At 43.3% G+C, this 25,393-nt stretch overlaps 1 protein-coding gene across 8 annotated transcripts in view; it reads left to right on the top strand.

Annotated features, from left to right (window-relative positions):
- Window positions 1–25,393, top strand: part of Ica1 (islet cell autoantigen 1) — a 157,181-nt gene that overhangs the window by 40,541 nt on the left and 91,247 nt on the right. For all 8 annotated transcript variants that reach the window (XM_041675536.1, XM_041675533.1, XM_041675530.1 and 5 more), the window contains exon 6: window positions 277–475. In XM_041675536.1, the coding sequence (XP_041531470.1) occupies window positions 277–475 (199 nt within the window). The remainder of the gene's footprint in view (window positions 1–276; window positions 476–25,393) is intronic.

Raw genomic sequence — 25,393 nt, 5'->3', positions numbered from 1 at the left:
CCTTAAAGACTGTACAGGCCTGGAGCCACCCAGCAACACAAACAGTACTTGCCAGCAGTCCAGCTCACTAAGAACAAAAGGATCAGAATGTGAGCAATGTCTGGGTGATTCCCAAATTCATACACATTTTAATTAATGTCTGCCATGTCTTGATGAAGCAACTGTGTTCTAGACAGTGTTTTAGGTTCCTGGATCTGTGATGGATGCAGAACACATCAGGGATTGGAATTACTGCTGGTTTTCATTTCATGACAGTAGTTGTGCCCTCCTGTGCAGGTTGGCTCTGCGGAACCCTTTGTGTCGATTCCACCAAGAAGTGGAGACTTTTAGACATCGGGCCATCTCTGATACCTGGCTGACCGTGAACCGCATGGAGCAGTGCCGGATTGAATATAGAGGGGCCTTGTTGTGGATGAAGGATGTGTCCCAGGAACTTGACCCAGACCTCTACAAGCAAATGGAGAAGTTCAGGAAGGTAGGACGTTCTCTGAAGGTTGTCAAAAGGGGCACCTGCTAGAAGGCAACCAAGTGTGATTTGAATCCCTCTGGTGAGGAAGACATAACTCAAACACACCAAGGATGCAATTAATCATTGCTGGCATTTTTTTAATGTGACAGAATACCAATTAATGTGATATATAATTCTCTAAGGAGAAGAGAAGAGACAGCTGGAAATTGCTGGGATTTAGTAGCTGGTTTTAATTGAAGTCAGATTTTCATATAATGCGCACATTTTATAAGGTTGTCACTTGTAAATGCCTCCTCATGCGTAACTGGAAATCCAGGATAGCTCAAACAGATCTAGAAGGTGAGAATAGACTGTTTGGCAAGTCTTTTTAATTGCTAATTCATGTTGAAGTATGTAAAAATAAAAACAATCCTTTTGTGATCTCTCCAGAGACACTGAGGTCTAGTTGTATGATTTGCGAGAATGCCCTAGCCTTCCCTGCTATCGAGCTCTTCAGAAATTTCTCTGAGGAAAATAAGAGCTGAAGAGATGAATATTCTCTTAAATTCCCCTGGAATAACTGATGAGCAACCGAGGGATAATCTTTAGTTCCTTTTTCTAAAACCCACATTGTGTTAGGTGCATAGCCATTTGGAGCCTTTTGTCACACAGGAACACATCCTACCACTGGGTGGCAGTCGAACACTAGTATTTAATGAGAATGTGGAATGATTTTTGTTGTATACAATATTGGTAGTTCTTTGTCTGGGCGACTGGGTGTGTTTTAGGGTGTAAAAGGAAAAAAAATCTGCCAAATGTTACACTTGGCATAATATTGTGTCAACTCCTTAGTCATTTCAACCGATCCATTGATAATGAGAAATATTGCTTAAAAGGCTTAGATTCCTATTTAGGGACATCACTTTGGAACTACGAGTCTGGAATCCTGGCTGGTAACCATGTTGGATGTTAAGAAGTGTGGGAATGGAGAGTTGGGAAGAGCTTCAAGTGCTCATGCAGTGGTCCCCACGTCTTGCCCTACATCTTAGATGACAAGTTCTTTTCATAGTTAAACTTTCTCTCCATTTGCAATCCAGACTCCCTCCCTGTGGTGAGAGCCAGCATCATTTCTCTCTGGTCTTTTGCATGTCAGCATCTGCCTTGTCAATAGGCAGGCCAATGTCCCAGGCATGGTGGACCAAAAGTCTTTCATCAGTGTGGTAGATGTAGAACTCATTCATCTTCTGAAAGAGGAAAATCAGGCTTATGGTAGTAAATAATTAAATGTTTATGGTTTGGCAAGGAGATGCCGGTGAGCCCAGACTGGTCTGCAAAGTTGCTGCTGACTTTGAAATCAGGCCAGCCCTTTCTTTTGTCATTCGTATTTTGTATGGGGATTGAGGAGAATGGGGTGGAATGGGTAGAGAAAAAGAAAGAATGAGAGAAAACCAAAGCTGCCTCCAGGGCACACTGCCTACACTGTTTGATTTAGTGTCACCTTAATGCTTGCTGTTAGCGACACACACTTTTTCTTTTGAGGATGAGAAGGGTAACAACCATGGTAGGTAACTCACCTAAGGTACAGGCAAGGAAATAGAAGCCCGAACCCTCGAAAATATATACAGTTTGCCCACTCAGAGACAAAGAAAAGAAAATCAACCGATATAACTGAAAGGGCAAAGGCACTTTCATAGCGACACCTTGCCTGTGACCCTTCCACTCAGGGAACAGTTCTGGGGTGCCTCCAGCATGACAGATAATGCAAGTAAACAGTTCCTCGGGAAGGCAGGAGACAGTTATGTGGATTTGTGTTTATTTGGTTTGTTTGGTAGGGTTGGTTGCTAGCTGTGGAATGGTGAAACACAAACCAAGTCCTTCGTCATTTGGTTTGAACATTGAAACATTTCCCATCGTCTAATGCCATCAATCTTGATTTTGGAAAATATGGGTGATTTGGGTTTTTTGGGTTTTTTTTTTTTTTTTTTTTTAATCCTTTGCCTTGCAGTAGTTGCTGAAGCTGTGCCTTAATCCTCTGTGTGCTGGATTCAATTTGATAGCTGGATGTGGTGGACTTGGATTGGGAAAAAGAGTATTTTTTGAGAAAGACTATCTTCAAAAGTGTATTTAATTAGACTGCACCCTCCACGAGGACAGGGGAACACTTGGTTCTCTCTGGAGCCTAACCCCTGGGTCATCGCCTGGCCCTGGTTAGCACTTATATGTCAAGTGGCCGGATTCTAAGCAGAGTCCGAGGTGCCAGAGTCACCTCTCCTCAGATCACTCAGCATTCCCTCTCGTGCAGGTGACTGCCGGTGCTTTGGAAATTGATATATGTGATTGATGGTTCAGGTGAGAAGTAGGAGCACCGAGGTGTGGCTTGCTGCTAACTCTCTAGCGTGTCAAGTTCTCTGTTCTGCACAACGTATTTATAATTCACTATGTGTAAGCTTAAGAGTCTTGGTCCCAGAGGGAGTCTGCCTTAAACGGAGTGTCTGTTTATCTCTCAGGAGTGTGCTACTGGGTGCTACAAAGATCTTTGGGACAGTGACCCAGCTGGGCTCGAGGTGTGACCTCAAGGGTCCCCTCTCTCAGTGTCATCCCCTCCCCACATTTCAGCCGGGAAAGCCTGGACTTGAAGTTTGGCTGAATTCATATGTTCTGGAGGAGGAAACGTTGTGATTTTTAACCTCAAGGTTATGGCCCCCTAGGTGGAATTTTTTAGAATGCATTGATTCATTGATGATGGCTTATTCAACAAATGATACTGAAGCCCCGTTACATGGCAGTTAACACAGAAGACAACATAGCAGTAAGTCCTGTCTCATGCAGTCAGCTGAGCATAAAAGAAGTAAATCCAAAGCAGTTTACCAAGTGGTTGTCTGAGGTTGTTTTCGTCAGAGTATATTGTCATAGAAACATTAAAAACCCAAGACAAATAGGAGGGATCTAGATGGGGGGAGTGGGAGACAACGGAACAGAGTTTCTAACTGAAGGGTCAACTTGGACAAAGGTCCAAGGTAGAAGCAACATAGCATCTGGATCCAGGGCCCACGAGAGGTTATTTGTAGAGACTGAGGTACCTACGCAATGGGGCAGCAGAGGGAAGCAGGGTAGAAAAGAAGGGGCATCTATAAGGAGCAGCTAGAAGATTGTTGAGAAGGGGTTGGGCGTAGCAAACTTTGTGATCCCACCAGCTCAGGCAGATTTCATGCTAGAACAGGGGGCACAAGAGTACAAACCAGAAGAAACATGGTATGACTGGGTCTCAGGGATGGAGGCCAGGGAGAAACACACTGTTCTGACCTCTGGCAGACTCAGCAGATCGTCGCTCTAATTACAAAACTGTTTATTATTTTTAGAAATAAGCAGAATAAACATAAATAGATGTCAAATTGGAAGTGAATTTTCGCCTCCGGCCAAGACTTTCTCTCTTTTTCCAGCATTTCCCAAATGTCAGGAAACTTTTCAAATAGCGCAGTCATAGTGAGGGAGACAGACATGGTGAATGAAAATTTTAAATTAAACAAAGCAAATGATCTGGCACCCTTTGCAGCACAGAGGCTGCGGACAGCTCTCCATATCAGCATTAGGAGTCTTTAGTAAGTGTTTGCGTGGGGAGCTAAAGAGAGGAAATCTTGATCCTAGCCTTCTGGAAGAACCTTGCTAGTCATCTGCTCCTTGTCAAAATGATTGGGAGGAAGGAGATACCTGGAGAGGGAGGCCCCGGGAGCCCCGCTGCAGGCTCCAGTGTAGGACTGAGGGGCGGATTTCATGGGCGGGGCTGGTTGTCTATGTGCAGTCGGAGGCCCCTCCTGTGACAGCATGATTCACCCTGGTACCACGAGGTATTTTATGAGCAAAGTTAATGTGTGATATATGTGCCCTTTGAAGGCCGAATAAAAGGGTATAATTTAAAAATAGAAGTCAGCTTCTCAGTGTCGATTACATCAGCTGAAGTTGGGAGCCCCAGCAGAACCTCTGAAGCCTGTGCCCTTGAGAGCTCCTGTGGTCAATTAAGTGTCTTGTTTTTCTTGAAAGTCAGAAATGGGACGGAGGGTAATTATTCTAAATGGAATAAAAGCTGTGCTGGGTGTAAGACACTAGCTCTGAAGCCTCTAAAGAGATAGTATGGAAATGTAGCCGTGGCATTTGTAGGACTCTGCCTTTAAAGACAAGGGCATGGGAACCAGGGTTATAAGCAGAGCCATTTACAAAATAGTTTAATGAAATCCTACAGCATTTGTCTAGTGTTTGATCACAGTAATTCAAAAGGATGTCTAAAAGGGATTCTAGGAACTCTAAGTGATATACACCGGGATTCATAGGCCTGTCCGCCTCCGTTAGAAACACCATTAGGTTGTAGGGCCCCGTTGATCCTAATCATATCATCAAACAACACAGTACAGTACGGCTTATTAACAAACATTGGCAATCTAACTAGGGAGAGCCATCGGTCAGTGATGACCTTGTGTCCTAGTGGTGAAGGTTTGAGTCGAAGAGTTTGATCAACGACTAGTAAAGAATGATATTGATAATAGATGTTTTTTTTTTTCTCCTGTGAACAAAGACTTGGGTTAATTAATTTGACAGTTTTATTAATTACTGCTGAAATCATTGGTTCTTGCCAGAGGTCAGACTCTTTTAGCAATTGAGGGCAGTTCCCAGGGGAGTTGAAGCCTCTTAGTATTACAGGATTGCCACCCCCTCCCTGCCCTGTGCTAGAGACCTTCAGTTTACACCTTGCATTACTGCTCTCTGGGTTAAACTGGTTCCTGCTTCGATTCAGTGCCTGACTGGGTCTGGGACCAACAATCTGAGTTGAGCGAATACATATTTTGTTTGATCTGTACCATAGGACAAAGTTAAGTATCTAAGTAGAATTTAACCCTCCTGGGCTTTTCTTAGTTCTGGTATAAAAAGAGGAAGGGAACTGGCTCCATTGTCTCTTCTGGCTTTGCTCATTCTAGAATTCTGGATATGGGTTGAACCCTTTTATGAGGTGAGGTGAAAATTCCTTTTATAAAGTTAATACTCTTTCAAATGTATCTGTTTCCTAGCTGTTGCTGTTTATTGGCTGGTTTTCCGTATGTGCCTGTGTTTGTTTGGCTTTGGATGTTTAACTGGAGCACTTGTTATTTGTGGTCCCCAAGCATTTTGCGCCGTGCTGCCAAAATGCCACAGGAAAAGCCTGCCATTTTCACATGGCACAACTTGGAAGGGAACTAATAATTATAGCCTTGCTTGCAACTCTGGCTTTCATGAGATGAGGCCTTAGGGCCTTTGCGTGTCTTTATTGATTTTTCTCCGGCAGAACTTGGTAAATACCAAAAATCTGCTTGAGGGCTGCACTGTTTAGACTAACGCCCGGAGAGATAACTCTGGCAGAGCTGGTAGCTGCACCACAGCTGCTTCTCCTGACTAAATATTGGGGGAGGGGATGGATAGAGGGTGGAGCCTCTGTCGGAGTCAAGCTCCTGTTCCCAGCACTGCTTGCACCATGTGCGGACACTTGGGTCTAAGTCTGATTTTGCATCTACTCAGTGCAATCACCAGGCTTCCTCCCTCTGTAACACTGTTTTCCTCTAAGTCCTAAGGCTGTGGACTCTCGTCTGTGAGGACTATAGCCACAGGGAGGAGCAGCCACTCACTTTGTAGTATTTGCCTTGCACCTCAAGGACAGTCTCATCCTGTTGAGTCCCGATCACCTCTGTTGCTGAGGCTTTTAATCATAGATGCTGGAGAAAAAAAAAATCACAAGATCTCTCTCCTAATTCTTGGCCATCGGAGTCTTTGGTGTTTATAAGCTGAGAAAACTCATCACATACAGATAGTGTTTCTTCTGCAAGGGTCAGCAACCTGTGACCACAGCCCAGCCACCTACAGTTGAGGTAACACTGGGAGCGGCTGTTGTTGACACACACCTTCGCTCCGTGAGGTCTGATGGAGGAAGGTCATTGGCTAATAAAGGAACTGCCTTGGCCCATTTTATTGGTTAGAGGATAGGTGGGAGGAGTAAACAGAACAGAACGCTGGGAGGAAGAGGAAGTGAGCTCAGTCTCGACAGCTCTCCTCTCGGGAGCAGACGCCTGAGAGAGACGCCATGCCCTGCTCCCGGGATGAAGCTCCGACCCAGGATGGACATAGGCTAGAATCTTCCTGGTAAGCGCACCTTGGGGTGCTACACACAGATGATTAGAAATGGGCTAAATTAATATGTGAGAATTAGCCTAGAAGAGAATGGGCCAAGCAGTGTTTAAATGAATACAGTTTGTGTGTTGTTATTTCGGGGCAAAAGCTAGCTGAGCAGGCGGCCAGGGTGCTGGGAACGCAGCCCGGCGCCCATATTACTACAGTGGTCCTCACTGTCTACAGCTGATTTCCAATGCCATGGCAGAATGGAGTAACCACAACACAGGCGGGAGGCCTGCGAAGCCAGCACTGCGTCCTGCCCCCCCCCCCAACTGCTGACAGATGTGTTACAGCCATGGTGGGCACAGGCCGAGATTAAGAACTTGATTATGTTAACTTTTTAATTGGGATCAAAACACATACATTTTAGCGTCTTACCGGGTCTCTTTGAGCACTATTCTTTTGGGCAGATACCCAGGGGTTGTTGGCTCACGTGGTAGTGCCGGTTTCAGTTTTCTCGGAGGGCCTCCTGTGCTGCTCAGGGTAAGAAGTTTTGCATTAGGGAGTTGGCTGGCTCTCTGTTTTCTCTTGTGCAATATTCAAATATCCTTAAAACAATAGTTCCTACAAATGCAGAGGCGTATCTGGTTCTTACATATGATGTTTTTTAACAGTGCAGCCTCTACCCCTCAAGTTCCTAATTCGATGAATGGCTGATCTGTGCTGGAAAGGACCACTAAAGCATGAGAAGAGCTGGGCCCTGGGAGATGCTGCTGAGTGGCACACAGCTCCCTTAGTTCTGGCCCTACTCCGTTTTTCTCTTTCTGTTGCTGAGTATTTTAGCTGTCATGCATTCATTGCATATGGTACCTTGTTTTATAAGGGCATTTTAATATATAAGGTACATTGAGCATATACTCCCCCAAACCCCTCCCATTGGTCCCCTTTGTAACCATGTGCAATTTCACTTCTACCTTTGTGTCTTATCCTATACATTCACAATTGTATCTATAGAAAGTATAACATCTAAAAAATGAGAGGAAACATGTTTGCCTTTCTGATGCTGTGTGGTTAAGTTTTTTATACTCTACATATAACCAAAATCAACGCCACAGGTCCATTTCAGTGTCTGGGTCCTTAAGGACGCTGAAGCTTGCAGAGAAAGTTGAAACTGTATGGGAACCAAAAGCGGCTCATATTTGGCTCTTACTCAAGGACAAAAGAAGGAAAACACAAAAGTGTGCAATTAAAATTTTCCTTGAAGATGCCCACGTTGACTAGATGCTTATCTCCTCTAGGACGATGCTTAGAAGCTGTGCCTCAATCACTGAAATTGCTAAGAGATTTTTCTCCAAGTGCAGACAGAGCAACAGCATATATACCTTCTAAAGCATTCCAGGAAGGAAAGTTTGCCCCAGATGACGGATGTGGAAGTGCATCTCCAAGCCTCATTCTTTCATTTCACCCAATCTTCATGAAATTGCCTGCTAATCAGCGTGATTTCGTGGGAGGGAGACAAGGATAGTGCCGCGGACAGTGTGGCGGGAAGAAAACAGAACACATGTCTTGCTGGATGGGTCTGCACAGAGCTGTAGATTGTGTGGAAATGTAAACTCAGAAATGATGGTCATCATATTACTTACTCCTCTGGCTGAAAAATGCCGGTCTTTGTTATCATGTGATAGAGACAAAACACTGGGCTCGGCTTTATATAGCAAACATACAATGCAATCTTTGTGCCTGGCACTATTTCAAGCTATTTGCTCATATAAACTTACTTAATCCTACTAATAAACAAATCAGGAGGCTATAGTTATTATCAACATTTTGCAAATGAGGAGACAGGCACATGGAGGAAGGAACCTAGTAAAGGCTATCCGACTCGCCTCAGGACCTGGGCACACTGACTGCACTCTTCCAGGTGCGCAGAATCACGATGCCTCTATTTCCATGGGGGTTCCCTCCACTTTGGAAGTAATCCAGATGTTACCCCCTTTTATAGGCATAGAAACGTCCAGGCTTGGGGGGTTAAGAACCTGACTGTGGTCCCAAACAGTGTTTAGTCTCTTCATTTACAGAACACAATAAATTGAAATCCAGGGGTACCATGGCTCCTTAGCTGCAGACTCTAAAGCCCATTCCCTTAGGACAGAATGCTGAAAGAAGTACTGAGCTCACTAGCCATGCTAAGCCCCGCCCCCCCGAAAGAGGCACTTAGCACACTGCAGTGCATGTGCTCCCTGCACAGTGGCCGTTTTGATATCCACTGTGTTTATTACTGCCTCTCCAAGCGAAACTGTTGACATCCAGTGAAACATGCTAAATAAACCTCCTGATTAAGGAGGGGTCTGGCTGGAAGGGCCCACAGCCTTGGCTTGTCCCCTCAGCATGCACTAGAAGAATACTATTTTGTATTATAGACTGTCTGACTAACTTGTCAGATAAGGAATTTCATGGTACCCCTTCCATTGTGCCTTCTTCCAACATAAGGTACAAGGGATTCTTGAAGTGCCGACCCCAAAGTCGTCTTCCTGGCTGTTGCCTCACTGCCTCGAGCTGCTGGTGTACTTCATTGTCCTTTGCTGCAGTGTGACCATCAACCCATCTTTGTGTGCTCGGGAATGTTTATTCTACCTTGCAATCTACTTCCAAGTGGATGAAGTCGTTGGGGAAAAGTGGCAATTGAGTATAACTCTGCATTCATCCATGGCTTAGCTAAGAAATTAGACAGCCCTGTCTGTGCCTTTCCCCATGATACACCTTCACCGCTTTTTATTATGTCTGCTTTTAGTTAGATTCCTTGGCAAGAAAAATTTAAATTTAAGCAAACAAATATTCATGGTGTGTTTACATCTTTAAAAGTTTTAGGATATTTTTGGACGAATCGAGTAAACATATTTACACACATTTCCAAAATAACAAGGCCATTTAAGTACATTTCTGTCGCATCCTGTTCTGGTTCCCGGGCTGGAGGGTCATTTTCCGCGGCTGGCAGCAATTAGCCACTTGCCACACGCAGGTCTCCAGTCTCTAATTATTCTATGTCAAAAGTACTTGTTGACTTGGCTCCCTCCACGTCCTCACTGCCCTTGCTGGAGCAGAGTCTTCCTCAGCATGGAGGTCTGTCATGGACTCCCGCCCCCCACAGAAATGATAGTCCTGACCCCACAGCACAAGGCTCACTGTGTCATGGTACGGGGTGAAAACGTCCTCTGCCTCTCTCTCAGCCGTCTGCAAGTCCAGACTCACAGCATGCGCGGACTAACCACCCCCTTTCCACCAGCTTCCCTCTGGGAGAACACCCCTGCCCCCTGCCCGTTACCTGCATATGATAGGTATGCATGAAAGACGAAGCCTTGCTAGAAGGCTTCCCCATATTCTTCACCAGCGCTCCTAATACAGCCCTTTCTCCCCGGCACCCCCGAGAGTCCCCCTCATTCGTCTGTTGTGCCTATAGAATTCTAATGCACCCTTTAAAGCCACCGTACCCTAAGGAGCCTTTGTTGACTTTGCAGCGTTCCCATTGTGCTCTGCCAGGCCTGTCATGTCCAATGAGTATTTATCAAATGAGCGAGTTGGTAAATGCATGGATTTGTTTCCTTCAAAGGCAGAAGCAGAAGACGGTACATCTTGGAATCCCAATTGTATAATAAACAAATACAGCATATGTCTGATATTTGCCTTACCGAAGGAAGACGATCCCTACTATCTATTGGGTAAAAATGAAACATTAATATTCAACCAAGAAGTCGTTTGATTGGAACAATCTGGAAATTATCTACACGTAAGCAACTCACAAAAATAAAACTTCTCTTATCTAAGTTCTCTAAAAAACATTTTGCTATGGGCTGGAAAATAAGTGTATTTTTATAAAACTGAAAGAGCTAATATAGTAAATATTTAAATTCATTTTTTAAGGTAGGAGCAAACGCCAGCCTCCTTAGGGAGAAGTATTGAATCTACACATAGAATGTTTGTTTAATTGTCTGAGGTAAAAGCTTGCTTAACTCCCAAGTTTCAAGGTGGACTCTGAACACAAGCGAACGAAGCATGTGTTTGTCTGGGAGGATAGTTTTCCTTGCGCCAAATCGCATGGTCTTTCTTCCTAGGGAACATCTGCAAGCTGAGATTTTCTTAGGTGACCGTATGCAAGCCTACAGACCGTACTCAGTTAGACCCATCAGATTCTAGGTAGAAATGCCATCAGTTACTGGGCCCATTTCATAGAAAGATCACCTCTCGGCCCCTCAGCAGCTGGAAGGTTTTGGAGGAATTCACTATGCCTGCGTTTCCATCACATTGCGCTCTTGGCTGCAGGATCAGGGCTGCCTGGTGCTCATGACAACTACCCCCAACCACAGTCTGTTCCTTTGGCCTGCTTCTCTTTTGGAACCTCCTGAAGGAGGTGTCATCTTAGATTATAGATCGCTGGAAAATCTCTGTGTTCCCGTGGTATGATTTTTCTCCTTACTGTCTTTGGCCCTCTTCTTAGTTACCAGCTCAGATGTCGGCTAATCCTTTCATTTTCCATGATGAATTACTTGTGGTTTTTACCATCTTCTAGAATTCAGCACAAACGAAGACAGTTGTATCCAGATATGTTAACCTAGCATTTTTATTTTAAAACTGTTACGTTTTAGGGATCTATCACCTATTATTTACGTTTGTTTTTTTAATGATGATTTATTTTGATACATGAAATAGAATGTGGGTTTTATTTAACCTCAAATAGGAACAGTAAATCTACTATGCCCTCAATACCAATAGCTTTACAGAATGGCAAGCTGCTTTTGTTCAAGTCAAACAGCATTTTCTCGGACCCCATTATTCACAGAACTTCCGGAGACAGTAGAAATAATGGTTCAATGTATGCAGGGTGTCACTCTCGAGTCCAGCTGAATTTACAAGTGACTACAGAGAGTCACTATTCCAGAAAGATCTATAGCATGATTGCTGCTAAAAAAAAAAAAAAACATTATTTTCTCTGTTAGATTGTCATAGAGGAATAATGAACAGTTTTAAATGGCACTTCTTTTAAATGATTGAATTATTATTTGCTAACTCTCAGCAAAGCCTTCCCAGTGAGATTTATGCAAGAAGCACCAACCCTGAAATGGAGTTATGACGGTTTTGCAGTTTTCTTTGTCTGCCAGTAACTTTTGGAATCCTATGTGTCTGAAGTCCTAAGTCTATGAGGACACTTTGATTTAATCCACCAAAAGAACAACTGAGTAGAAAGCTGGTATTTTTCTTTGCATAACCTGGGGTTTCTTTTAAAAAGATGCTGAATGATTGCTTGGTTCTAATACAGAGCTAACAGGTATAGGAGAGGGTGGGAAGCCAGACTGCCCATTTATATCGTGGTCATGCCTTTGAGCATAAAGTTTTCAGAAGTTCCCAGTATAATAAAATTATCACAACTGTAAAATTCTGCTTCACCTTCAGCAGTAAGCCCAGACCTGGCCATATAAACAAAATGAATGAAGGTCTCTGGTAGGAGTCCACAAGTCCAAGTGGGCCAGTGCTGTATGGTCTTGAGCAACCCTGAAAGAAGCAAGCCCTCAGAGCCCTTCATTATAAATTGGAAATAAAAGCACCATGTTCATTAATTGAGCTATGTTGTTACCACCCTGTGAAATATGACCTTAGGAATTGGGAACACTTCACAATTGAATGGTTTTGTCCGTTCAAATTGCCACTCTATCTCTATCCGTCTTTTCAAATCAAATTGCGAGACAGCCATTGTCATTTAGACACTGGCTCCTGACTGCGTGCTGGTATCTGCTGACGTTGAAATAAAGCATATTTCTCAAGAGAGATGAGTTATACAAATGTTTAAGAATACAGGTTTCTTCTGCTTTGTTTTTTATTGAAAATATAATATAAATATAATAGTCTAATGTAGTGTATGGCCTTCCCTCCCTCAACCTCCCTCAACTTCTCCCAAATACCCCCACCTCTCCACCTACCTAAATCCACACCTGCTCATTCTCCCTCTCACTAGGACATAAACAAGTATCTAAATAATAATAGTGATAGTAATAATAGTTAGATACAGTAGAAACAAACCAGAATAGGACAAAACAAAGAAACAGAAGAAAAAGAACCAATTAAAAGCCCAAGAGACACACACAGAAATTCCATAAAAAAACACAAAACCAGAAATCATAATATATACACAAAAGACTTGTAAGGGGGAGAAAAAAAGTCCCGACAAAGCATTATGAGACAAAGAACCTCCAAAAAATGTCATTGAGTTTGTTTTGTGTTGGCCATCCACTGGTGACCATGAGGTATGGCTTCAATAGTGGTTTGTATACCTAGGTTGGCGTTGTGAAGAAAACCAATAATTCATTTGTGAGAGGCTATCGATTGGAGATAGCTGGGTTAGGGAGGTGAACCCATATCCAATTCGCCTCTCGGTGCAGGGATCCCATTGGGCCCAGACCTGTGAAGGCCCTGTGCATGCTGCCACAGTCCCCATGAGATCTTGTGTGCTTTGGTCCTGCTGTGTTTAGAAGGCCGAGTTTCTTCTGTGTCCGCTGTCTCCCTGGCTTTTAAAATCTTTCTGCCTCATCTCCCACAGGATTCTCTGAGACTTGAGGGGAGGGAACTGATGGAGGCACCCCATTTAGAACTGACTATTCCAAGTTCTGTCTCTGAATACTGTCTAGTTGTAAGTATCTGTATCGGTTCCCATCTATCATAAGGGGATGCTTCTCTGATGATGGCTGAGTGAGACATTGATGTATGACTCTAGCAGAATATTGTTAGCAGTCATTTTATTGCTGCGTTCCTTTAGCAGGACAGTAGTACTTTGTTTTTATTTTCCTATAGGGCCCGGTCCTGTCTAGTCTCAGGTTCTTGGCCACCTGAGCAGTATCAGGAATGGGCTCTATTTCATCCCTTAAATCCAGTCAGATATTGGTTGGTTGCTCCCACAGACTTTGTACCACAACTGCATCAGCACATCTTGCATGCACGTCACCATCGTAGCTGGGTTGGTGATTACCTTTCTCCTTTGGAAGCATGCAGAGCACCTTCCAGTACTGTGAACACGATTCAACAGGGTCGAAGGTTCCAAGCAGCCACCTTCTTGACTTTTCCATGATTGTTGAGTTGTGTAGGTGTTGTTTTCAGGGACTTACCATCAGTTTGTGGAGAGCAATGAATAGCCTTGATAATTTTGAGGTTCCCATGAGGCCCCTTTGGCCAACAACTTGATTAGATGTAACCCATGCCCAGAATTGGAGGTTTCACTTGGATGGATCTCCCTAGGAAAGGGAAATAAAATAGTTATGGATGGATGGGGAAGGAAAGGAGGACTGAAACAGGAGGATTAAAGGCAAGGGGAATGAAGGGAAGAAGGAAAGAAATATGGGGAGGGATAGCTCAGACAAAGGGCTATTTTGGGGGGTATGATCTTATGTATCATATCATTTTGTACAGTTGAAGTTTCCTAGCAAATGAAGGTGGGCTAAATGGAATTGCCAAGTAACAGGGGAGATGGAGCCCCAACTGGACATCTTTAGTCACCAAATGCTTTGTTCTTGTTTTGGGCTCTTAAGGTGGAACACTATTATGCATAAAAGCAAGAATAGTTCATGAATAGTTAGTTATTCATTCATTGAGATATGTATCAAGAGACTTGGGGGAAAATATTACATATACAAGCAGGAAAAAATAGGTGGTATACTTATAGATTGATAGGTGTGAAATAATGAAGATAATTCTCAAATAGGGAAAGTGAAGAGAAGCTAGCAGAAGAAAATATATTTTACTCAAATATTTAAATAGTGGGTATTTTTATTTAAAGTCCTTTCCCATTTAATTTTCTCCATGTTAAATTCAAGAGAGGCAGATGCAGGAATAGCTCATAGCCCTGATGCCTCCACGGCTGGAATCACTTTGGGGGATGATAGAAGAGGAGCAGATATAAGAGCAAGGCTGAGGTGAGGGTTCACAATATGCCTTTCAACTTCTGTGCCATGTGTTGCCTATTAAAGTAATTTATATGAAAAATAATGAGATTAATAAGGTTCAAGAACAGATAAGATTTGGTAAAGGAGAGAATAACAGAAACTCACTTAAGTTGGCAAATATTGAAAATTGTTTATTTGGTTTGGTTATTAATAACAATAAGGGAAGAGAGAAGACAGGCTGTGGGGGCAGACGGAGAACCTGAGTTGCACGGTGATGTCATGTGGACAGCTGGAGGAAGGAGGTGGAGGATGAGGTCATTTTTGAAAGCCATCGGCGGGGAGAGCCATGTGAGGAGGTTAAGTCACTTGGGAAAGAAAGGATCAAAAAAGCGGCGCCTGCGGGGAGCCCTCTGAAACTGGCAAGGCTGGTGGGAACCGGGCTTCTGAAAGCCTTCTGTGTTCTAGGGAACCTCGGTACGCTAACTCATACTTATTCTGAAAGGGGGAAGGTGAGAAAGTAAAAAACGGATGTTCCCCACATCGCCCCAATTTTTTCCTGAAATGAACATGTTCTGTGTTGTGTACCAGTGAAGATACAGAGACAGTCTTGCCCAGGAAAGAGCTGAAGGGCCCCGGGGTGGAGGGACAGCTGTGCATGGCAGGAACTACCATCTCCCACAGCTTCCATAGTCTTTCCTACAGGGTGTGTGTTCACGTGTGTGTGTGTTCACGTGTGTGTGTTCACGTGTGTGTGTTCATGTGTGTGTTCACGTGTGTGTTCACATGTGTGTGTGTTCACGTGTATGTGTGTGTTCACGTGTGTGTTCACGTGTATGTGTGTGTTCACGTGTGTTCATGTGTGTGTTCACGTGTGTGCATGTGTTCACGTGTGTGTTCATGTGTGTTCATGTGTGTGTTCGCGTGTGCGCGTATGTTCACGTGTGTGTTCACGTGTGCGTGTGTGTTCACGTGTGTGTTCGTGTGTGTTCATGTGCGCGTGTGTGTTCACGTGTGTGTGTTCATGTGTGCATGTGTGTGTACATGCACATAACTGTGCACGCACGCGGAGGCCTGTGATTAATGTCAACATCTTTCTTCATCACCCCCCACCTTACACCGTAAAGCAGAGTCTTTCTCTGGATGCCAGCTCAGCAGTGTGGCTAGTGTGCTCTGGGGAGCCCCTGCCTGTGCCTCCTGTGACGGGGATTCCCAGTGGGCCTCCACAGCCGCCCAGCTTTTGTGTGGGTTCTTGAGATCTGAACCCCAGTCTTCAGGGTTGCACGCTGGCCCAGCTGGACCATCTCCTCAGCTTCTGCTCTGTTCTCCACTCTGGCTGGGAGTCTCCAGGCCTTGTATCCTGAACCCACAGTATTTGTACACCTGTGAGCCCTAATTTTGTCATTAACATTTGTTTTGAGAAGCAGTGTCACCTGCCGTAAATCCAGCCATCTCTCTTTAGCTCCGCAGTGTTCATTTAGTACTAGGTTAAATTTTAAGATTCTCATTAATTTCTCTTCATGCTCAAGTTTTTTTTTAAAAAAAATTGAAATACATGTGAATTCCAAACAGGCATCTTTCTGCATGCATGCTCTAGTCATGACTCCATCTGACATGTGTACCTGTCAGCATAAGACCCACAAGAAGGCATAAGGGCATGTCTCCTGGCCTCCAGGGTTTCCTCAGACAGGGCAGAAGACTGAGGTTTCACTGGAATTTTATCATGGCTGCCGCAAATCAAATGTTTGAGAGGAAGGCGCTGAGAGCATCTTTAATTTGAAAGATTTCCATATCTTCTTCGTCCAGGCTGTGCCTGACTGCATCCTGAACCTCCTTCTCCAGGTCCTGCCAGGAAAAGCCAATGATTCGTAAATTGAAGCTATGTCAGCTCAAGTTTTTATTGGTGCTCATTATCCAAGGCCCCGTCTGTTTTTAATTCTCTGTAGAAAGAACCAGCTTTTCTCTTTTTTTTTCTTTCTTTCTTAAAAACAAGTCTTCTCTTTAAAAATAAAAGGTAACGGCTAACAGTTGTGAAGCCAGGCAATGGGTAGGCGTCTTGGGCTATAGACTCCCTCTTCTTCCTGCTTGATGCCTTATTAGCTTTTAGGGTCAATATCTTATATTACTGATGTGCTGCTCCCTGTCCCTTCCTCTTTGTCCCTGTTCTTTCATTTCAACTAGGAAATCATGTAAGTAAAGCACTGAGAAAATTGTGAGGCAAGTGTTTTGAAAATAAAAATATTTGATGGACCTTTTCCCTTCCTTCAATCTAGAAAATAAGAATAACTTGTTAGAATGTTAAACATAGGTTGTTCATTTTTTAATCTAAAGATGCATCTTTTTAGTAGCACAAAAGCACAGCAGATATTTAAACTCCACAGTGAATAATACGGTAGGTTTATGTAAGATAATTAACATATTTGAATGTTTTCCCAGCCTAGGGTTTTTCTTAGCATTCTGCCTTATAGAGAGATGGAACATCCATTTAAATATGTACATAGTACAGAATATTTCTAGCTAAATATTTGTAAAAATGCTCTTGAATTTAGCATACTGTTTCATATTCATTACTTCATCAAGGATGCTTAGAAATTCAGCGAGGATGTGGTTTTTCTGTTTCAGAGGCAAGAGCGTTGGGCCACGGTGGTCTGACTTGTCCACGGCCACACAGCCACACTAGATTACCAGACCAGGTGTTCCATTCCAAAGCCAGTGCTCCTCCCACCCCTTCTCCCCTGATTTCTTCATGATCCAAAGAGTAAGTCTGTGTGTGCAGTATTAGTTGCTGTGAAGGACAATGCTCCTTAGAGGAAGGACACCCTGCTTTGTATTAGAGTAGTATCCATGCCTTTTTCCAGTGAGTTCTCTGTTCCCTGAACTCAGTGTTGTGACCTGAAGAGCTGATGTTACCAGCACCCTTCAGGAGTCCTGGGGATTTTTTTCTCGTGAAGGCTTTACCAGTCGCTCAATATTCTGAACATCTAGCTATGTTGAACACTTAGCGTTTCTCTTCCACCGTGTCTTGTGACTGCACATCTGAGGTCAAATACCTTGTTTTAGAGCATAGATTTCTTAGAGTCAGGTGTCAGGATCCTATAAAAGTAGCTTTACACTTGATGCCCCAAACCTGGAAAGAGGTCAGAGACTGGTAAATGGGAAAGTGGACGTCACCAAGGCAAGCTACTCAGCCTCAGATCTCGTGCTCACGGGGTATGAAGGACCCAAGGTCAAACCTCTAATGAAAAGTTTTTACTATTGAAGTCACAGGCCCGCCAGCAAACAGTCACATAAAGAGCAATTGTCTGTGATGCTCGCTACTCAACTGACCCTTCGCTAAAGCGTCTCTGGCTGGCTGAGTTTAACAGTCCCCTGAGAAGCAGATTGGAAGTGGAGAATCCTGAGTCTCGCTTAAGGATTCTGACTCAAGAGGCTTGGGTTGGAACCCAGAGATCTGATTTTTAAGAAGGTCCAGAGAAATTCCCTTGTTTTGCTCCATCCACCACACTTTGAAAAAGCTTTTCCCAGGGAAATATTACGAAACAGCTAATGGCTGATTCAACAAAATGTAATTGTCCACTTACAAGACAACCAATTAATAAGACAAGTATCTGACTTCATATTGTTAAATAAACATGAATTATACCAAAGCAGGAGGGGTAGTCAGCTAAATGACCTGACTTATTAGATATAGAAGTATGTCACTAGTAGTCTGTTTAGTGTTAAGCCCCAGAGTCTGGAGAACTGTATACCACACACACTCAAATGTTACATGTCAATAGTATTAACCATGTTAAATGAATCTTTCTTCTCTTAGCTATTTCCTCCCCAAACTAGTGTTTGCCACAATGGCTCAGAGAACTGCAAAACCTTGGGCCAGTTAACATCTAGAATCCTCAGGAGCAGACAACTCCAGGAACCCCACAGTCATCACTGGGCCTTGCCCAGGAGCAGCATGGCGTGGCAGTGTACTGACATGCATGTTGGAAGTGCTTGCCGGATTGGGGTAATGCACTTTTTCTCTGCTTTCTTCTCCATCAATGAGGTTTGTTGGCCAAAGTTGGCTAGTTCTCACAGGATAAGATCCACTGAGACACAGCAGGTTTTACCACCAAGTCTGGCAGATATGTCTGTCTGCATCCAGCGTGATTTGTAAGGAATGTTATCCTAGCTTTGAGGTGACTTCTGTACCAATTTTAGGAACAAAATGTTTACTAATCTAAGAAAAAGTATGAGATGACCTAAAATCAGAAATTCTCATTTATGCTTGGCAGTGGTGGAACACAACTTTAATCCTAGCAACTGGGAGGCAGAGACAGGCATATCTCTATGAGTTCAAGGCTAGCCTGGTCGATAGTGTGAGTTCCAGGGCAGCCAGGTCTATATAAAGAAAACCCTGTCTCTAAAAACAAAAGAAGAGGAGGAGGAGAAGAAGAAAGAAAAAAGTCTCATTTATTTCCAGGATGATATTTGTATGCCTATATGACTATCATAAATGAAGACAGTTTGGATTATAGTTCCTTGTAATTTTTAAAAAATATTCAACCATGTTTTTAGGCAAGGTTTCTATGTGTATCTCTGGCTGTCCTGGAACCATTTTTACTCAGCCATTCTTAAACTAGGTAAAGGAAACTTTGTCGTTTAATGTAATAGTAGAAACGTTAACAAAATTAGCAAACACATCATTAAAAGCTTATTGCAAGCCAACTACACTTCTAAGCATTTCGTATGAACAGTTTACTAACATGTTCCAAGGCAGGGGTACAATTTCCTCTTCACAGAGAAGGTTCCGAAGCTTATGGGGTTTAACTTTCTCGGTGTGACTCTGTTCAAATGTGGAAGGACCCGGAAGGACTGGCTCTAAACTTACTAACATCACATGGTCACACACATCTTATTTTCTGGAACTAAAGTAGATTGTTTATAAGCATGATAGATCTTTCTAGACTTGTTGATTCACTCGGGCTAAGAAGCCTCTCTTGTTTCAGTTTAAAAGTTAAATCCACTCAAAGTTTGCCTTTGTATTAGTGTTGTTTAAATGATTCCTTTGGGGCTGTGGTTTCACCCTGTCCTAGAAGTAAGCAAGTGTCTTTGAGGCCACTCTGCCTCTGCAGGCTCCTTGCTTCTCTCACTCCAGCGTGACCTCTCCACACCAGTGTGGTATTCCCTGAAGCCCATGGCTAAGGCAAAGCTAAATTTCCTTCTCCCACACCAGCAGTGTTGTAGACACTTCAGCCATCTTCCTTGATGAATCACCGTGGCAACAACTCACATGGGTTTCAGTTTGGCTACCAGGCTCGGGTGGCTTCCCGGTGACTACACTCTTGGTCTCCTCTCTTTTCTCCTCAGGACATCTGAGGTCCTTTGGATTTACTACTTCTTTTTATTCTCTGAACTTCAAGGAAATAAAAGGGAGCTGGTCTTTATTTTTCCTTACCCGCTGCACTGTTTGACTTCAATGTAGCTGATTGCTTTTGAGCAGAAGCAGACCTCAGTACAGCCTCGTGAATTCCCAAGCAGATGTTTGGTAGACTTGCTTTGGCCTCTAGTTTTCCCTCAGAGCTCTTCTTACATAGGACAAAGTTGGCTACTATGTTTCCTTGCCCAATTCCTTGATGCCCACAGTCCTAGAAAAAGGTTAATAGACTTTTCCATTTCCTTTCTCTTCTTATTAACCCGTCACCACTACCATTAGATATAGCCAGTGACTAAATATTCCAGGCTGGCCTTGAACTTGTAATTGTCCCATATAAGCTTCCTGACTGTCTGGGACTATGGACCTGTATAACCAGGCCTGACTTGTTTATTTTTGAGCAGTGGTTACACGAAGGATGTGCTCACCACAAAGCATGAAAGTGATCAGTGCAAGGGCAATAACTGCTAGCATTTCCTGGGTGCTTACCATGGACTGGATTCTGGGTGGAGAAATTTTGAATTTTTTTTATTTTTCCTAGCTATCCTGTGAACTAAATAGTATTCAAGCCCCTATTTTACTCTTTTCAGTAAGACACATCTTAACACTATAGCGGGATATTTTTGGATGCCTCCTGTTAAAAGTGCCCCCACTCTCCAAGTACAACTGGAACCGCTGGGTGCTGTCAACAGACAGGTTGCAGCACTGTTTAGCCATAGCAGTCTTGAAGTGAACCACCAATGTGGAAAGAGTCTAGGGCAGCTAGGAGAATCCTGTCCTTCTGTTACATCTAGAGGTTTTTAAGTAGACTGGGACAGAACTTCATTTGAAAGTATTACATGTAGGCACCCATGCCTGGCCCTGCATCCTGTGTCCAGGGTCCTCTCCCAAAGGGGGTATGTCTTTGTCCACGTGGTAGTTTCATGTCTACTAAAAGGTCTAGAAGGTCATTGATTAACCCAAAGGTATCCACCTCATCAGAGGCATACTTCAGCAATGAAATGTGCGTGTTTGCACCAAGGCCAGGGTCCAGTACACTCTGTGAGGAATTTGAACTAAATGGACTGTGCCTGCACTCCACTCCATTCCTTTTGTTTTCATTCCGTTTCAGTCAGAAGTGTGTTCCTTTTCCATTCATTCTGTCAAGCGTTTTTACATTGCCTATTTGTACAAGAGTTGAGAGATTCTTATCTTTCAGACAAAGCTTATCTTTAAAAGCATGTTCCCGATTGTCATCATCTAGAGAGCCAGGTCAGCAAGGCCTGATCTCTTCTTTGCACATCTTCTGGCTATTTCTACTCAAGGTGAAGTTTTTCTTTGAAATAGTGGTGAGAATTGGGTCTCCTAGAAAAGGTTCCCAGGGGGTCAAAACGACCCAATGCTGAGCAGTAACTGAAGAGATGGTGCAGCAGTGAGGAGATCGTTGACCTAAGAAAGGAGCAGGGTTTCCCAAGGAGATGTTTTAAGACTCATCATAGCATGGAGGACATGCATGTTCCCCTCCTCTTGGCAAACTTTGTGACTTGGACCATTTTGATTTGATTCTGAAGCAGTTATATTTCCACAAAGAACAGTCACGTCAAGGATAAATTGGCTATGTCATTGGCCACTCAAGGCTTACTTCTATTCCTTGATCTTTTTCTGGTGGCTTACAGGATCATCTCTTAAGTCAATCTCTTATGTTGGATGCTGTGGGATAAAATAATAGGGCAGAATTTAAGACCGTGCCCTCTTCAGTTATCTGGTTTTATTTGCGAAATAAGACCTAAAACTGAGTGGGGGGGGGGGAGAAAATGGAAAAAGGGATGAGAAGAGGGAGAAAAGAAAGGAAAGAGACAGAGAGACAGAGAGAGAAAATTTTTAGTGAATATGAGAAGACATATATAGTTCCATTGAAAATGGGGAAATTTTGGTACTTTATTATAAACTAAGCATATTCTCATTAAAATTAAAATTCTCAGATAAGAGAAAGATTCCCTAGTCATTCATTTTCTGTTCTTTGGACTGCAGTCCTGAGTGCCATGAGAAATATGGTAGACAAAAGGCAGAGACCCCCAGAGTTTAGCTGGTTCATGCTCACACTGGGGAGGCTGAGGGTCCTTGGGATAGCTCCAGATCCATCGGCAGACTCCAGATCCAGGTCCCTGTCAACCTGTGAATACTCAGAGGCAATTGTGCCACTTCTCCTATCAGCAAGGTTGGAAATAAAAGGGAAAGAGCCTGAATTGTAAGGCTCTGCTTATCTTTAGAGAAGATAACAAGGAAAAACAAGTGTTATGTTCATTAGCTTAAATGGGAAAACCGGCAGTGTTGTCAAGCTTAGAGGATGGGTTGATGTGGGGGAAGGGGGAAGGAGTGGGGATGAAGAACATTATATGTGCTCATACAGACACACAGACATGTTTGTTCAGAACCAATAGCTTAGCTGCATCTAGCATTTTTCTTGCCTATCTATTAAGGCCCACACAGCTGTGTTCTGGAAGCCTGACTGATAGCAAAGAGCGATTAAGAAAGACAGACACAAGTAACTAAATGAAGATGGAATCTGGTGGGCTCAGACACTCAGTGCACTTATTCTTCATGGCGTGAAGGAGGAAATGGACTCACTCATCTCAGTGTGCAGGGTGGGGTATCTCTGTAGGGCAGCTGTCTGGGTGGGAGCATGACCACACAGCCATCCAGAATGAAGGGAGCCATGCTTGGTAATTCTTGCATGTACTGTTTTTAGCTAAAAGTCAACCATTCCTCAATATTTGTGCTTTGACTAGGGAAAAGCCTTGCCATTCCCATGAGTTTGAGGTGCTGGTATTTTTGACATGACCGTGCTCATGTCAGCAATAAACATCCAGTTGGGATTTCATCCAATCTCCAGACCTGGCTATAGGATTAACCCTCAGTGGGGAGCCAGGATCTACCCAGCTCTGTCCTTCCACAGGACACTCTAGTCTAGCAGTTCTCACAGATCTCTCCTTCTGTTCTCCTCGGCATTTGGTCCAATTCTTACATCTCCATTGTTTCAGATAACCTTTGGGATTCCTCTGTGTTCATCCTTCAGTGCTTTGGAAGGATGAATTCTTTCTCCTAAGGAGCACGTGATGGTATTAGGCATGGGTAGGGTCACTATTGTTGAGGAGTACCCTATTCAATACACTTAGCCATAAAAGTGACCAAATCATAGATTAATGCAAAGGGAAGCGTTCCTCCAGATTTCCTCCAGATTCTCACATCTCATCACCTGATTCTATTTTGACTTACGCTATTCTCAACAAGGCTCTTTACTAATGATTTTGGGTTGCTTGTCGTAATGTCTGGGAGAGAGCATTGCTTCAGCTCGCTGTTGCTGTTAGAGCTAAGTGTTCATTCACTCAGCCAATGTTTTGAGAGCCTGCTCTGTGCTCAACCTCAGGACACAGTACTGAACAAAATCGATATGATCTCTGCCCCCATGGACCTATAGGGTTATAGACATGTGATAAAAGAGTCATAAGAGAATATGGGGTAACTTGTGTCACCATGGTACACTCTGAGAGTGTGCAATGGGGCTCTCATAAGACAGAAAGCTGAAAGCAAGCTTCTCTGTGTGGACTCACTGTTGTAAAGTATGAGGGACAACTTGACCACAGCCAAGAATAGCAGCCTGAGGGTGAGTGCCATTTAGACCCAGAGCAGCTGAAGCTACACCCTAAGAAACACCATCATTCCTTCCTTTCTCATACCTTCTTCATCTCAGAACCCACCAGATTTGCAGATCAGTGTTTTCTGTAAGCGTCTGTGCAGGCCTTATGACTTGTCTAGACCTCAAGTCTCTACGATGAGTTTGCTCCTTTAAGTCTGCCTTCTATACAGCCCACCGTGATCAAAATGAAACCCACGTCCAACCACAGCACGTCTCTACAAAGTACCTGCTGAAGCCACAAGATCAGGTTCAAGCTGCTGTGGTTTTTGCCTTGTCCACATCTCCAGACATGTATCTCACACATATATTTTATTTTGCAGAAATATCAAACTGCTTTAAACCATGAGCCTTAGACATGGAGCATGTCACCAGTCAATAGCCTGTGTGTGCTAGCAGACACTCCTTTAGATGGAGGGCCAATCAGAGCCCACGTGTGTGTGTTCAGCCTTTTGACATGCGGTTTATGTTTTCATTGCTGCACTTGTTTTGTGCTCTATATACACTATATATATATATATATATATATATATATATATACACACACACACACACACACACACAGTATACAGGTCAGTAAACACCAAAATAATCATAGCAGTATAAATATTGGTGAATTAACTCAGAATTAGTAGCTTTATTAATGTAAACAGTGTAGCACTTGAAAAGGAAAGCCGTAGAAAGTGTGGCGATATGGCAAGTTGGACTTACACTGATTTAGGATGTTATCTAAGATGGAGCCTGGTGGAGTGGACAAAAGCTGTTGTGAGTCTATTGTCTAAGATGAAGCACTGCCATGTTGTGGCAGGAGCCGTTGTTCTCTGCAGAAGGACATTTCTATAAAATGTCCAGGAACATGTAGTGAATTAACTAAGGGAATTTTCAGAAGAACAAGGCAAAATGACGCTCTCATACTCGGATGAAGAAATTGATTGGCCTCCATTTGAGAGACTATACTGAGTGAGTCAGAAACCTCAGGAAATGTCTATTCTGCTAAGACAAACAAATAAAAAAAAACTGAAGAGGTAGCACACTGCTTAGAGCACGCTTCTCATTTCTGGTCAGGGAAGGAACTAGGCTTACTCAAGAAGTCAGACAGTGGTGGCCATGCCTTTGCTGCCTTTAGTTCATTCCCTCCCAACAATACAGCTTAACATATTGAACATATTTAGCTAGTGATGTGGTCTATTGTGCCTTCATTTCGCACAATTGCAAATAATAGATTTCAATAGAGTATAAAAATGATCACAAAGCCTGCTTAGAATGTGTTTTCTTCAATCTTCCGTGTGGACAGCCTTCCAGCTTTTCAATCTTAAGTGCCAGTCACTTGGCTTTAACGCACAGAGCCATCTTTGCCACCTAGAACAGTCATCTGCACATTATTCAGGAAGGTTCTTTAGGGTTCCATTCCTTGATACCTTTATTTTGGAATTAAGTTTCCAACACATGATGCACTTTGGAGGATACATTTGAACCGTAATACTCCCTGTTCTACACTGTCCCAAAAAGCAGCCCTGCAGCTTGAGGTTAATGGAAGAACCTGGGAAGTCACTCGACCTTCATCTAGTCTTCCTCTTATTAATAACACTGTTCCCTCCAGTCCCGAGGTACCACTAACTCTTTAAACTCAAAAATAATTCTGGGTTAGTCAGACAGTTTCTGTTTTTGTTTTTGTTATTGTTTTTATTTTTTCCCTGTTTGGCTTCTTGATTCTCTAAGTTATATGTTTTTAAGCTTCCCTTTTTTTGGTAGATATAGTTTCCTCTCCCATTCTTTTCGCTCTTGTTTTGCCTCATTTTTTTTGTGATTTTTAG

Source organism: Microtus oregoni, unplaced genomic scaffold (assembly GCF_018167655.1).
Source record: "Microtus oregoni isolate MIOR12 unplaced genomic scaffold, Mior012 000026F_ref0000081, whole genome shotgun sequence".
Classification (NCBI taxonomy): Eukaryota; Metazoa; Chordata; class Mammalia; order Rodentia; family Cricetidae; genus Microtus; species Microtus oregoni.
This window is presented reverse-complemented; position numbering and strand designations above follow the sequence as displayed.